At 37.7% G+C, this 15,799-nt stretch overlaps 1 protein-coding gene across 27 annotated transcripts in view; it reads left to right on the top strand.

The window, feature by feature from the left end:
- Positions 1-1,603: 1,603 nt before the first annotated feature.
- Positions 1,604-15,799, top strand: part of VPS13B (vacuolar protein sorting 13 homolog B) — a 727,825-nt gene continuing 713,629 nt past the window's right edge. For 12 of the 27 annotated variants that reach the window (XR_011996562.1, XR_011996561.1, XR_011996560.1 and 9 more), the window contains exons 1-3: positions 1,604-2,063; positions 2,511-2,686; positions 14,368-14,511. Coding sequence is in view for 15 of the 27 variants with exons in the window: in XM_072734208.1 (XP_072590309.1) it covers positions 2,540-2,686; positions 14,368-14,511 (291 nt within the window). In the remaining 12 variants the exon portion in view is untranslated. The remainder of the gene's footprint in view (positions 2,064-2,510; positions 2,687-14,367; positions 14,512-15,799) is intronic. The other 15 variants (XR_011996563.1, XM_072734213.1, XM_072734215.1 and 12 more) reach the window with 5 other exon arrangements.

The raw sequence follows: 15,799 nt of genomic DNA, 5'->3' as shown, positions 1-15,799 counted from the left end.
CATTAACATAATAAATGTAAATACCTTGGCATCCTCATTTATGTCTCTTTTCTTTTCTTTTCTTTCTTTTTTTTTTTTTTTTTATGTCTCTTTTCTATTGCATTTTCTAACACTCTTTCAAGAAATCATAACCTGAATTCCAATTAAGAGCTTTAGAAATTTAGGAATACTTACTAACCATTTTCAATTAAATGCAACAAGATGGGTGGGTTATTTTATTTATTAAGTAATTCCCACACTCAACGTGGGGCTGAAACTCACAACCCTGAGATTAAGAGTGGCATGAGAGGGCTGAGCCAGACTGGCGCTCCCGTTTTTAAATTAAAAAGACTTTTTTTTTTTTTTTTTTGGAAGGCATTTTAATCACTTTGTAAGAAAGTCTACTTTTAAAATTCAATGTCGGGATCCCTGGGTGGCGCAGCGGTTTAGCGCCTGCCTTTGGCCCAGGGCGTGATCCTGGAGACCCGGGATCGAATCCCACGTCGGGCTCCCGGTGCATGGAGCCTGCTTCTCCCTCTGCCTGTGTCTCTGCCCCTTTTTCTCTCTCTGTGTGTGACTGTTTTCTTCTCACGTTACTGTTTAAAAAATCAGGGAGCATGTCCTATGCTAAACATTTCAGCCTAAGAAATGCCTCTTAAAACTCGAATTCATTCCTTATCAGCAATTTCTTTTCATTTTATCTCTGGGAGTATTATATCCTTCCTTCTGATATTCCCAGCGCTTTTTTGAAGTCTCACCTTAGACTGCAGTCTAACAGTTCTTCACAATATTCTCTGGTCATTCTGATGGGGGGAACACAGGGCTGAGGACAAGGCGCAGGCCTGGGACAAGCCCGTGAAACAGGCAGAGGGACCTTCCTCTAGGGACTCAACTGCCTTGATGTCAATACTTTGCTAAAGGCAAAAGGCAACCTAGTCTGACCCCTAGGAGCCTGTCAGTCTCCTTTAACATACGAAGATTCCTTTAGAAATTACGTGTTGGCGGTTGTGCCCAAGCACCTGGCCCAGCATACACATCCGAAGGGTCTCACGCCTCAGGTCTTACTGGACGGTACCAAGTGACCCTTTCCCAACAGCACAGCCAGCCCCCTCGAGGTCCTGGAAACCTTGCTCCCAAAGTTCCTCGAGCGTTCGCGTCGCCAGACCCTGCCAACCCCCGCGGGCCGGCGGCCGCAGCTCCTCCTGCCCACAGGTCCTGTCCCCAGGCCTTAGGAACACCACCATTTTGGACGAAAGACGTCTCAAGAATTCATTCTTGGTCGTGGGCTCCGGACCTCACCTACATTCCATATTCTTTATGAAGTCCTTCACCGCCGTCATCAGCGAACTTAGGGATCCTTAACCACTCCTGCCAATAAACGCGAGCTCGTCTGCACGTTTGGTACGAAGGCATTCCCCCTAAACGACACATTCTAATTCCTTCCATTTCTCCACTGTCGCACCTTTCCTCCATCAAACGAACCTCGGATCTAAATTTAAATCTGCATTCCCACCCCCCACCCCTTCCCAGCTCCTGCCTGCGGCCTTATTGCCGTTGCCCTGCCCACTGAACCCAAGTTCCTCTCCCCAGGCCTTCCATTTCCCAAGATAAACAAAAGCCACTTGTTTTTCAGGGCTTTAAACACCAGCACCCGCCTTCTTCCCCCTTCATCGGACTCGAGGCCTCTCCGCGCTTCCCCACCGGGTCAGGAGTTCCACCACCCACAACCGCTTCTCAACCCCCCGCCCAGGCGCTACTTCCGGATCGCCGGTGTCTCCACTTTACCAGTCCGCCCGCCTCCCCCGCGCATTTCCTAGGGCTTTGTCTTTAAACACTGGCGGGGTCGGATCGGGGACGCAGGCTCGCCCAGCACAGGAGGGCGGTGGTCTGGAAGACGCCCCGAGAGGCGGCTCCAGCCTGGGGACTCCCGCGTCGCTGCGAAGTCGGCGGGCAGCGGTGGAGGGACAGTTTGCTTGGAGCACCGAAGGGGCTACGCCGGAAGTGGCGCCGTCCCGAGCTGCGCCGCGGCCGCTGGCGGGTGCCGGCTACCGGGAGGCGGAGAGGACGCCGCGGTGCTCTATGGCGTAAGTGTCAGCCGAGGGTGCGGTACGCCCGGGGCGGGAGCCGGCCTGGTTCTAGCCCTGGTTCTACGGTGGTAGGTCCGGCTGGGTCCCGGGAGGGAGGGCCTCATGGGGGAAACTGGACTGACTGCTGAAGCGCTGCGGCGGCCAGAGGGCATCCCGCTCCCTTCTTTCTCCCATTCCGGGGGGTCTGCTCCCCTCAGTCCATCAGCGTATGCCTCCCACTCTTCACCAGGCCAGTTGAGGGCAGTTGTACTAGTCAGCAGTTGTAGCTGGAGTAGGCACAGCCCCCTGTGTTTCCGGCTTCTGGGAGCCGGGGAGCGGCTGTTTTGGTGGGGACTGTTGCTTTTAGGCCTCTCCGACCCCTCCTGAGAAAAGCTTTTTTTTTTTCCCCACCTTCGCTGCCCTACCGACTCAGTTACTTCTCATGTTTGTCTTTACCCCCTTCAGCTTCTGACTTTGACTCTGCACCTTGAAAGATGCTGGAATCCTATGTGACTCCAATTTTAATGAGCTATGTGAATCGCTACATCAAGAATTTAAAGCCATCAGATCTACAGCTTTCACTATGGGGTGGAGACGTGGTTCTCAGCAAGCTCGAGTTAAAATTGGACGTGCTGGAACAGGTAAGCTGTGGCGGTGTCATTAACTGGAAACGTTTTCAGCTAGCATAGTAATAATCCGTTGTTTCCTGTACTTAGGCTATATGCTTTAAAAACTTGAATTTTCTCTTGAAATATTTTGGACTACTCTGAAACTACACACTCTCCTTTACAGAAGTTTTCTTCATGCTTCGTTACTAGTGATGGTTTGTTAGAATTGGATTCCCGAAAGGTGCCTCAACAAATAGGAAATCAGTTTCATTGTTCTTGTCAGAATTGTTCAGTCTGCTGACTCAATTCGGAAGCATTACGGAGCTGCTAATTTACATTGCTAAGATTTCTGCATGAAGCTAGAAAATAGTATATTCCCATTCTTCTTTTTGGGAAATGGAAGGGCCTGAAAGCAAGAAATTTCTATTTCTTCATAGGAAAGATGACTTTACCCATGGCACCCTCAGAGAATCGAGCACACACAGATTGAGAATGCCAGCAAAATGGAAAACTTATTTCATCTTCACTTTTTAGTTTTTTTTTTTTAACTTGAGAAATGGTCTGATGTAGCTGAACTGTAATTTTAAAGTTTATATTTTTATTAATCCACTGAGTACATTTATTACTAACATGTGCCAGGCAACTCTGTTAGGCCTTGAGGTTACAAAAATTATCTGTGGAAACTCAGAAGGGCCAGACTAGCTGCTTTTTAGAGACGCAGGCAGAGGGAGGAGAAGCAAGGAGCCCGATATGGGACTCGGTCCCAGGAATCAAGTTCTGAGCCAAAGGCAGATAGATGCTCAACCTCTGAGCCACCCAGGCATCTCAGAGATAAGGGCAAGTCTTAACCTGATGGTGAAAGTTAATAATTTTTATATTCTGCTCCTTTTATTATTGAGTAATCTAGAGTTATCACTAAGAAATAGTACTCTTGCTTCCTTCCTCTTCTTTTATCCAGGGTTAATTATCTTAATATTTTCATTTTTTATTTTATTTTATTTTATTTTTTTAAGATTTTATTTATTCATGAGAGACACAGAGACATATGCAGAGAGAGAAGCAGGCTCCATGCATGGAGCCTGATGTGGTACTCGATCCTAGGACTCCAGGATCTCACCCTAGGTGGAAGGCAAGGCACTAAGCCACTGAGCCATCCAGGGATTCCCCAGTATTTTCATTTTTAAAAAATGACCACAAGCCCTAAGTATACAGCTCCGTTTTTATGCATGTGTACAGGTGTGTAACCACTGTGAAGATGAAATAGAATTATTTCCTGCCTTTGAATGGCTCCCCTTTGCAAATCAGTATCCCCAACCCCTAAAACAGGTGACCATTATTCTGACTTTTGTCAACATAAAGTTTTACCTGTTCTTGAACCTTAATAAATTGGAATCACTAGTCTGGCTGTTTAACTTAATGGCTAAAATTAACCCATGTTGCAGCAGGAGCTGTAGTTCTTTATATTGTCTTGTGGTATTCCATTGGCTAAAGATTCACAATTTATTTTCCCACTGATGTACATTTGGGTGGTTTCTGCTTTGGGCTCTTATGAAGAAGGTTCTTGTAAACATTCTTGTATGTGTATTTTGGTGGACATAGATGTAAATTTTCCTTAGATGTATACTTAGGAGGTATGTATTTGTTTAGCTTTGATGGATACTGCCATAGTTTTCCAAAGTGGTTGTATCCATTTACATTCTTATCAATGGTGTTTGAGAGGTCCAGTTACTTCAGAGATTTGCTATTACTTGGCATGTTTGTTATTTTAATTTTAGCCGTTCTGCTGGGTGTGTAATGGTGTCTCATTAAATTTGCGTTTTCTTAATGACTGATGTTGAACATATTTTCACGTGCTGCTTATTGGCTATTTGAATACCCTCTTTTGAAAGTCTCTAATTCTTTTGCCTTTTTAATAAAATTGGGTATTTTTTAAATTGGTGTGTAGGGGTTCTTTACATATTTTGGAAATGAGTTCTTTGTCAGATATATTTTGCAATAACTTCTCCCAGTCTGTGGCTTGGCTTTTTACTCTCTTAAAATTATCTTTTGATGAATAGAAGTTCATAATTTCAGTAAGGTCCAAGTTGTCAGTCTTTTCCATTATTTTGTTTAAGAAATATTCACTTATTCCAGGGACATGAAGATGCTCTTGTTTTGTTTTGATTTTAATCACCCTGTGCTCATCATGACAACTGCTCTCTTAATATCTCACTTATTTAACCCATCCCCCCACCACCTCCTCTGGTAACCATTGGTTTATACTGTATGGTTTAGAGTATGTTAATTAGTTTACTTTCCTCTTTTTTTCCCACCTTTTACTCATTTTTTAAAATTCCGCATATCAGTGAAATCCTACAATATTTGTTCTTCTCTGACTTATTTCACTTAGCATTATACACTTTATTTCCATCCATGTTGCTGCAAATGGCAAGATTTCATTGTTTTTGAATGGTCATGGCAACCTTCTTGAAAATCACCTGGGAGGGATGTGAGGGTTTATTTCTAGGGTCTCAGTACAGTTTCCTTGGTGGTTTGTAGGTCTGTTGTTGTCAGTTTCACTTTGATTACCAGAACTTTGTAGTAAGTTTTAAAATCAAGAAGTATGTAATCTCCAATTTTGTTCTTTTATTAATTTCTTAAATCTTAGGAAAAATGAATGCTGGAGTCATGTGGGTCAGGAGTTTTCTTAGTTGGAAAGTTTTAAATTCTTGATTTAATAAAAAAAAGATTTTATTACTTACTTTAGTGGGGGAGGAGGAACGGGGGTCGGGGGAGGGAGAGGACCAAGTGGACTCCACCTTGAGCCTGGAGCCCAACTTGGGGCTCCATCTCAGGACCCTGAGATAATGACCAGAGGTGAAACTGAGTCAGTACTTAACTGACTGGGCCACCCAGACACCCCTCTGGTTTAATTTCTTTAGTAGATAAAGGACTGTTTAGATTTTTATATCTTTCTGTTAGTTTTGTTTAGTTATATTTTTCCTTTTTTCTTTTTTAGTATTTTTTTTTTTTTTTTTTTTGGTCATGTTTTTCAATGAATTTCTCCATTTTTGTCAAAACTAGGGATCAGCAAACAATGGCTTGGGCCTGCTTTTGTAAGTAAAATTTTATTGGAGCACAGCTATTTTAATTTGTTTACATATTGTCTAACAGCTTTTGCAAACTAAAATGGTAAGAGTTGAGTAGCTGGGATAGAGTGCATGGCTTGCAAAAGCCTAAATATGTACTATCTGGCCCTTACTGCAAAAGTTTTCCTTCCCCTGCTCTGAATTATCACACGTAAAGCGATAAGTTGTTTTTTTTTGGTCCAGTTTATTTTATTTATTTTTTAAAAAATATTTTATTTATTCATGAGAGAGAGGCAGAGTCACAGGCAGAGGGAGAAGCAGGCTTCCTGCAAGGAGCCCCATGTGGGATTGGGCCTGGGATGAGGACCTGAGTCAAAGGAAGATGCTGAACCATTGAGCCATCCAAGTGCCCCTCTTTTATTGATTTCTAATTTAATTTCACTATGGTCAGCATAGTCTCTGTATCATTTTAATCCATTACAGTTATGAATCAGTATATGGTCTATTTTTGTAAACATTCTGTGTACACTTGATAAAAAGTGTGTATTTTGCAGTTGTTGCTGTATTCTATAAATTAATTTACTTCAAATTGACTAATAGAGTTTCTAAGATCTTTAAATCCATGTGGATTTTTGTATCTGCTTGTTCTGTCAATGATTAAGGTATATTAATATCTGCAGTTATTCTACTTTTTAATTTTGTCAACTTTCACCTTTCACTTTACATATTTAGAAATTGCTCTTAGGTGTACACAAATTTAAGTGTTATCTTATTGTTCAGAATGCTTAAAAATTGTCCTGAAATGTCTTTCACTCTAGTAATTCTTCTTGCTTTAAAGTCTTCTTAATAATGCTGTTTTAAAAATTGCTTCAGTTGCTTATGCTAAAGGTTACAAAATGCATATTTAACTTATTAGAGTCTAACTTAGTACTTTTACCATTTCCTGAACAGTGTTAACAGTTTGACTGTATATGCCCTCCCACTTCCCTGCATTTTGTTAGTATTGTGGTCCTTTTGTGTGCTTGTTCAGTTTGGTTAGCTGGATTTGGCTTGTTTTTCTACCTTTTCAGGTAGAAGTTTAGGTTATTGATTTGGGATATTTCTTCTATTATAGGCATTTAAACAGCTACAAATGTCTTTAGCTGCATCCCATAAATTTTGTTATGTTGTATTTTCATTTTCATTCAGTTCAAATGCTTTCTGGTTTTCCTTGATGAATGTGTATTTTTGTATTTGCTGGATGGAGTGGTTTATACATTTCAGGTTTAGTTTGTTGATAGTGTTGTTCGAGTCTCCCATATGGTTGATTTTTCTATCTATACGTTATTTTGAATATTTATTTATTTTCAAAAAATATTTTATTTATTCACGAGAGACAGAGAGAGAGAGAGAGAGAGGGAGAGAGGGGCAGAGACGCAGGCAGAGGGAGAAGCAGGCTCCACGCAGGGAGCCTGACATGGGACTCCATCTCGGGTCTCCAGATCAGGCCCTGGGCTGAAGGCGTCGCTAAACCGCTAAGCCACCTTGGCTGCCCGGTTATTGTGAATATTAAAGTCTGTGACTGTTTAGCTATTTTTTTTTTTTTTTTAACTTTTGTTAGTTTTTGCTTTATGTATTTTGGGGTTTTGTTGCTATGCTCATGTATGTTTTTATATTTTCTTGAATTAACCTTTCTATCATTATAAAGTGTCTCATGTTATCTTTAATTTCTTTAAAGTCTATTTTGTTAATAGTGTAATTACTCCAGCTGTTCTGTGGTTGCTGTTTGCATTATACATATATATTTTTCTCAGTACACTGTTTTTTAATTGTCTTCAACTTCTGTGTTGTTTTTCTTCATGCCTAATATCATCTCTTTGAAAGTTTTACTGGCGTGTTATTTAGTTTTAACTATACCTCTTTTCAAATTTCATCTCGTTCATTTTTATTTCATCCCAAGACTGCGATAAATTATTCACTTTGGAAAACAGTCATATGAAAAACAGAAATAGGGCACCTTGGTGGCTCAGTTGGTTAAATGTCTGACTTGATTTTGGCTCAGGTCATGATCTCAGAATCCTGAGATTGAGCCCTGTGTTGGGCTCCACACTGGGTGTGGAGCCTGCTTAAGATTTTCTCTCTCCCTTACTCCCTCCCCCTGCTTCCCTCTCAAAAATAAACAAACAAAACAGGAGGACAGAAACACTGGTAGAAATAGTATCATAGAAATGAAAATTTACTATATGCTTAAAAGAGAATCTATACTGTTTCTCTAAATAGCAAGAAAATGTATTTCAGGTATTCCAGGCAAGAAGCTGGGTCACATGATTTCCTTGGAGTCTCATTTACTGCTTTTTAATTGATGTATACTTGACATAAGAGTATAAAATCAGGTGTACTACATAATTTGATATTTTATATATTGCAAAAGGATCAATTATCAAAATAAATTTAGTTAATATCTGTCACCCTGCATAGTTAATGAATTTATTTTTGTAATAAGAACTTAGAGGATTTATTCTCTTAGCAATGTTCAGATATATAGTTTAGTATCATTAAAGTCCTCCTGTACATTACATCCCCCTGAATTATTTTACAGCTGGAAGTTTGTACCTTTTGATTCCTTTCACTCATTTTGCCCACCCCATACCCCTGGCAACTATCAATCTGTTCTTTGTATCTGTAGAAAAAAATTATTTTTTCGTATGTTTTTTAAGATTTATTTTCAGCCTATTTGCTTTTGAATTTAAAGTTTGTCTTTTGAAGAGAACATATATTTGGATCTTTTAAAATCCAGCCTTGGGGTGCCTAGGTGGCTCAGTCAGTTAAGTGTTCTACTTTGATTTTTGGCACAGGTCATGATCTCATTGTTGTCCAATTGAGCCCTACATCAGGCTTGTGCTAGGTGTGGAGCCAGCTTAAGATTTTCTTTCTTTTCCATTACCCCGACTCTTTAAAAAAAAAAAAAAAAAAAAGTCCAGTCTTACAATCTTTGCCTTTTGATTGGAGTATTTAATCTGTCCACATTTAATGTTTTTAATTGTATGGTTGGATTTACATCTACCATTTTCTATTTTAAATGTTTTTTGTGTCTTTTTTCCCTCATAATGCTTTACTACTTTTTTTTTATATTAAGTATTTTTAATGTTTCATTTTCTTTAATTTTCACATTTTTGTTCTTAGTGGTTGCTCAAAGGATTACAATATGCATCCAATTTCTATTTCAGATTAATGCTAAATTTGTTACATTAAAATACAGAAACTTTCTCTGTTGTAGCTCCATTATTTCGTTTAAATGTCTACTACTTTGTGTTAGTGTTACATCTTTATGTGTTGTAAGTCCAATGGTAGTACAATTTGATTATTTTATTTTAGATAATGGCCTTTTAAATCAGAAAAAAATGATAAAATTACATTTATTGATGCTTTTTGTGTGAATTTGAGTTACTGTCTGATGTTCCTTTCAATCAGATAGATGTACTTTTAGGATTAACTGAATTATCTGAGTCTTTGGGTATTCCTTTATTTTGCCTTCATTTTTTTTTTTTAAAGATTTTATTTATTTATTTATGATAGAGAAATAGAGAGAGGCAGAGACACAGGCAGAGGGAGAAGCAGGCTCCATGCTGGGAGCCCGATGCGGGACTCGATCCCGGGACTCCAGGATCGCGCCCTGGGCCAAAGGCAGGCGCCAAACCGCTGAGCCACCCAGGGATCCCCTTGCCTTCATTTTTGAAGGATATCTGCTGGATATAGAATTTTTGGTTGACAGTTATTTTTAAATGTCGTCTCATTACATTCTTGCCATTATTGTTTGTAATGAGAAGTTAGCCGTTTTGTTTCTGATTTTAAGATTTTCTTTTTGTCTCCGGCTTTCTACATTTTTATGGAGATGTGTTAGGGGGTGGATTTACTGATTCTTTTGCCAGTTGATACTGAGCTCTTCTAGTGGATTTTTCACTTAATTTACTGTGCTTCTGTGCTTCCATAGTCTCCATTTAGTTCTTCTTGGTAATTTGTTTCATTGATATTTTCTATTTGATGAATTGTCCTATATTCCCTGAATTATGTAAATATGGTTTCCTTTATTATTTGAACATAGTTATAATAGGTATTTTGAAGTCTTTGTGAACTAAATTGTACAGTTGAGCACCCTTAGAGTTTTTATTTACTTTGTCTACTTTCCATGTTTCATATATTTTTTGGTTGAACACTGGACATTTTAGATAGTAAGTTGAAGCAACTCTGAACTCTGATTTCCTCTATCCAGGGGATGGTTGTTGTTGTTATTGGTTTATTTCTTTAGTGACTTGCCTGAACCACATTTGTGGTATTTCCCCTATAGTGTGTGGCCTCTAATGTTGGAATTTAGTCATCAGCCAGTGGTTGGCTAGAAGCTATTTAAACCATTGAACTAGTAAGGCTTCCACTCTTTGGCATGTGATATATATCATAATGTTCTCAATTCAGAGAGTTTGTAAATCGGATTTTTTTAAATCTTTCTTTCCTTTCTTAACTTACTGAGTTTTACAAGGCCTCTTGGTTAATCATGAATGAGTAGCTTGTTAGTTCCCTCTCCTCTAAGTAAGCACAGCCTGGCAAATGCATATAGCTATCCGGACTATCAGGGATATGTGAAATCATAGCAAGGTCATCTTTGGCTGTTTTATTCTCTTGATCTTTCTGCTAATTTTCTGGCCGATCTGCTGTTTTGTAGCTTGTACCAACAAATACTGTTTCCTGAGGTTATACTTCTGATTTTTTTCTATCATTTTTGACAACTTTGTCTAGTTTTGTTGCTTTTTGGAAAGAGGACTTGCCAAATTCCTAATTGAGAATTCTTGAAGTCCTGTCCTGTATTCATTTTTATTTTGTAGTAAAATGTATAAAACTTACCATCTTAACCATCTTGAAGTATACACTAATTATAACTGTATGCACATTGTTATTGAATAGATCTGTAGACCTTTTTCATCTTTCAAAAATTATAACTGTATACTCATTTAACAACTTCCTTTTTCCTTCTTTCCCCCAGCCCCTGGCTACCATCATTTTATTTTGAAAGAATTTGACTACCTTCGGAATCTTGTATAAGTAGAATCATACAGTGTTTGTCTTTTTGTGACTGGTTTATTTCACTTAGCATAATGTCTTCAACATGTTTATTCATTTTATAGCACAAGACAATTTCCTCTTTTTAAAAGACTGGATATATTTGATTGTATATAGCATATCTTCTTTATCCATTTATTTTTCAGTGGACATTTAGGCTGCTTCCATCTTTTGACTATTGTGAATAAAGTTGCAGTGAACATGGTTATGCAAATCTTTTTGAGATCCTGTTTTCAGTTTTTTGGTATATATTCAGAACTGATTTATCATGGTGATTCTAGTAATTTTTTGAGGAGCATCTATAATGCTTTCTTTAGAGGCTGTATCATTTACATTTTTACTAACAGAAATATTTGTCCACATATTTACCAGCAATTGTTACTTTTTGTTTTTTGATAGTGGCCATTCTTATTTTTGTTTTTTGGTAGTGGCCATTCTAACAGGTATGAGATGGTAGGTTATTGTGGTTTTGATGTGCATTTCCCTGCTTAGTGATGTTGAACATCTTTTCATAAACTTGCTGGCGATTTGTATGTATTCTTTTGAGAAATGTCTCTTCAGTCATTCATCCATTATTAAATTGGATTACTTTCTGTTATTTTAGATATTAATTCCTTATCAGATAATGGTTTGCAAATATTTTTTCCCATTACATAGGTTGCCTTTTCACTCTCTTGAATGTTTTCTTTGCTGCATGAAGGTTTTTAGTTTTGTCTGTTTGCTTTTACTTGTTAAATTTAAAGTATGCCTGTTGTCCGTAAGAATATTTTGTTATAGCCTACCTAGAATTAGGTTTCTTTTTTTTTTTAATTTTTTTAAATTTATTTATTATAGTCACAGAGAGAGAGATAGAGAGAGAGAGAGGCAGAGACACAGGCAGAGGGAGAAGCAGGCTCCATGCACCGGGAGCCTGACGTGGGATTTGATCCCGGGTCTCCAGGATCGCGCCCTGGGCCAAAGGCAGGCGCCAAACCGCTGCGCCACCCAGGGATCCCTAGAATTAGGTTTCTAAAAACTATTTAACACCCTTCTTAAATTCTTTGTTACTAACATTCTTTGTGCACTCATAGATATTCTGATTTTAGGAATGCATTTTTTTTACAATGTATTTCTGAATAGTTATAAGTGAATAAAATTTTGAAGTACAGTATATGAAGTAAAAGGAATGAAAATTGTCTTATAATTACATTAGGATGGTCTATTTATATCAACATTTGTGTTTTATCTTTAGCAAGGCATAATGTATTCTCATATATCACAATTCTGAGGAAATGGAAGCCATTTTGCTTATAGTTAGATTAATAAGTGTTGACCTTTTTTTTTAAAAGATTTATTTATTTATTCATTCATTCATTCATTCATTCATTCAGAGAGAGAGAGAGAGAGAGACAGAGACAGGCAGAGACACAGGCTGAGGGAGAAGCGGGCTTCCTCCATGCAGGAAGCCTGAAGTGGGACTCGATTGGGGTCTCCAGGATCACACCCTGGGCTGCAGGCGGCGCTAAACTGCTGGGCCACCGGGGCTGCCGGATAAGTGTTGACCTTAAAGCAGATTTCAGTATGGGTGATATAGTTCAAAATTCTATGTTTAAATATAGAATGCTGCCTCATGTGTTAGTGTTTAGGTAGTAGAAAGTTATTAACAACATTTTAATAATACCTAGGTCTTGAGTTTGATTCACATGCTTTTAACTTCTTTTGTGAGAATCTGATTTGTGCCCATAAATTGCAACTTTGGGCATTTCACAAATGTCTTATTGTTTCACAAGTCAGGAAGTGGTAGAGATGGCAATATCATGGGCTCATTGTTCAAATAGATGCATAACCAATGGAAAGTTTAAGTAAGTATTGTTAAGTATTGTTCTGGCATCATATTTTCCAGTTTTGAGTCCTGGTTTTCCAAGATGTGTCATTTTGGGAAGTTACTTGACCTTTCTATACCTCAGATTCTTCATCTGTAAAATGGGTAGATTAATAGTATTTACCTTTTTGGGCTCTAATAAGGATTAAAGAATTGTATTCAGGTAAAGTACCTGGTACATAGTAAGTGCTCAGTAAACATTGTTTTTTGTTATAGATGCTGTTGAAAATATAATCTGTGCCAGTTGATTTACACTTGAAATTAATCTTTCAGGGCAGCCCTGGTGGCCCAGCGGTTTAGCGCCACCTTCAGCCCGCGGTGTGATCCTGGAGACCCGGGATCTAGTCCCACATCAGGCTCCCTGCATGGATGGCGTCAGCTTCTCTCTCTGCCTGTGTCTCTGCCTCTCTCTGTGTTGTGTCTCTTGTGAATAAATAAGTAAAATCTTAAAAAAAAAAGAAATTAACCTTTCAGCTTAATAATGGCAAATACTTAAATTGTGACATTCCATTAGAATAATACAGTAGAAATAGATTTTAAGTATTCTGCCCTTGCAGAAAAAAAAACTTGTGAAGACATACATGAGACCCACATATTTTTTTTTTTTTTTTAAAGATTTTATTTATTTATTCATAGAGATGCAGAGAGAGAGAGAGAGGCAGAGACACAGGCAGAGGGAGAAGCAGGCTCCATGCAGAGAGCCTGATGTGGGACTCGATCCTGGGACTCCAGGATCATGCCCTGGGCTGTAGGCGGCGCTAAACCGCTGCGCCACCGGGACTGCCCCGAGACCCACATATTTGTAAGCATAGTTAGCATTTTTATAATGATTGTTCTTAGAGGAGGATAATATTCTAAGCACTTTATATAAATTTGTTTTTTTAAAGTAAATTTTTTTCTGCTGCTTTACAGTTTTTTTTTTTTTTAAGATTTTTATTTATTTACTTATGAGAGACAGAGACAGAGAGAGAGAGAGAGAGGCAGAGACACAGGCAGGGGGAGAAGCAGGCTCCATGCAGGGAGCCCGATGTAGGACTCCATCCCTGGACTCCAGGATCACACCCTCCGCCAAAGGCAGGCGCCAAACCGCTGAGCCACCCAGGTATTCCCCACTTCTTTCTAATAATAATGGAAATCAGTCAGCAAACATTTACATTTTATGACCAGATAGTTTCCAGGTACAATCTTTAATTGGGTAAAGCTCAATACTATTTTTAGTTTTCAAGGTTGGTCAGTTTTTATTTTCTTGGGTCGCTCTCCTATCTCTTAACTCTGCTCCCACGTCCTTCCTTTGAACTTGCTTTACAATCCTGCTCTATTAGTTTTAAAAAATACATGTTTTTAATAGAGATTTTAAATATCCCATTCGGTTATCTTAACCCTGCTGTTTATGATGATTATTACAACCACTACCATGTGTGAACCTTTGTTATGTACCATGTATTGTGTTTTATATTGACTCATCAGAAAAAGAAACGGGGTCCTAGGCAGGTTAAGTAGCTTAATAAGAGTAACTTGTACAATAAGTTTTTGTGGTGTATCATTAGCTATAATTGAACAAGTTATTTGTTACCTTTTGATGAATAGTATTCTAAAAAATATTTTTAGATATTTCATTTCTCTTTTTAGAAAGTAATTTGAGTATTAGAGTAAAAAAATTAAGCACTTACTAACTTCATGTTTTATGTTTTAAGGAATTGAAATTGCCATTTACTTTTTTAAGTGGACATATTCATGAGTTGAGGATCCATGTACCATGGACAAAACTGGGTTCAGAACCAGTGGTAATTACCATCAATACAATGGAATGCATTTTGAAACTTAAAGATGGAATACAGGTAAGAAGTTTTTGAACCTAGTTGTTTGTTAACCAGTTTTAATAGTTATTGGTGTTAATTTTTAATGTTTGGGATATGTCACCTTTTACAAAAAGTTTATGTACACTTACTGTTTCTTACATGCCTATTAATGTAGCATAATTAATTGCAAAAGGATATTCTTATATTTGGATAAATTATTCTGTGGTTATTTTCATACTAATTTTACTTAATCTAATTAAACATCATAGGGATCATATAGATGGCTTATTATCTGTATCTACTAGAAGTAGGACCTGATTGTGTCCAATTTTCAGGTGAAGGTTTTTGAGTTTTTGCAAAAGACCTATATGATTTTCTTATATTTACATGACATTTCTAAATGAGATGGAAATTTGTCATTTTTTGAGATGAAAATATAGTGAATTTACCTTCATATCAAATTTTAAGTTTTTATTTTAATTCCAGTTAACCTACAGTATTATAGTAATTTCAGCTGTAGGTTATAGTAATTTAACATTTAAATATAACACCTGGTGCTCATCACAAGTGTACTCCTTAATCCCCATCGCCTTTTTAACCCATTCTCACACACATCTCTCCTCTGGTAACGACTATTAGTTCTGTATAGTTAGGAGTTCATTTCTTGGTTTGCCTCCTTTTTTCCCTTTTGCTGGTTTGAATGGGTAAATAAGCTATGATATATTACACACACACACACACGTATCATATATATGATATATATATACATATATATATACACACACAATGGAATATTACTCAGCCATAAAAAGAATGAAAATCTTGCCATTTGCAATGACATCTATAGAGCTAGAGAGTGTTTTGATAAGCCAACTAAGTCAGAGAAAGACAAATACCATATGATTATGTGGAATTTAAGAAACCTATCAAATTACATTGACGTTTTGGCATCAGAAGCTGATTTTTTTTTCCTGACCTAGCTTTTCTCTGACCCATCTTACATTTCTCCTTAGTGTTTTGGTTTTCGCTTTTTATAAAGATGTAATACTGATTTTTAAGGAGTTTCTAGCAAAAATTATTTAATCTAGAAAGCAGATAGGCCTGATTGCAGTATATCATAAATTTTTCCATTTTCATCTTAGAGAAAAGTAGTGTCTCTTTCATTTTATTACTTTTTCCTTAGCCCATATTTAACTTGCAAGTTTAAAAAATGCTTTCTAGAACCAAACGAATTGATGAATATTAATAATTTAAATTTTGCAAATTAATAGTTTATTAAATGTTAAGGCAATTTTAGTGTAATGCTAAGTATAACTTTAGTCTGAAA

This window comes from Vulpes vulpes, chromosome 13, assembly GCF_048418805.1.
Source record: "Vulpes vulpes isolate BD-2025 chromosome 13, VulVul3, whole genome shotgun sequence".
NCBI classification, from domain to species: domain Eukaryota; kingdom Metazoa; phylum Chordata; class Mammalia; order Carnivora; family Canidae; genus Vulpes; species Vulpes vulpes.
Note: the sequence above shows the minus strand (reverse complement) of the source record. Positions and strands in the feature narration are given on the sequence as shown.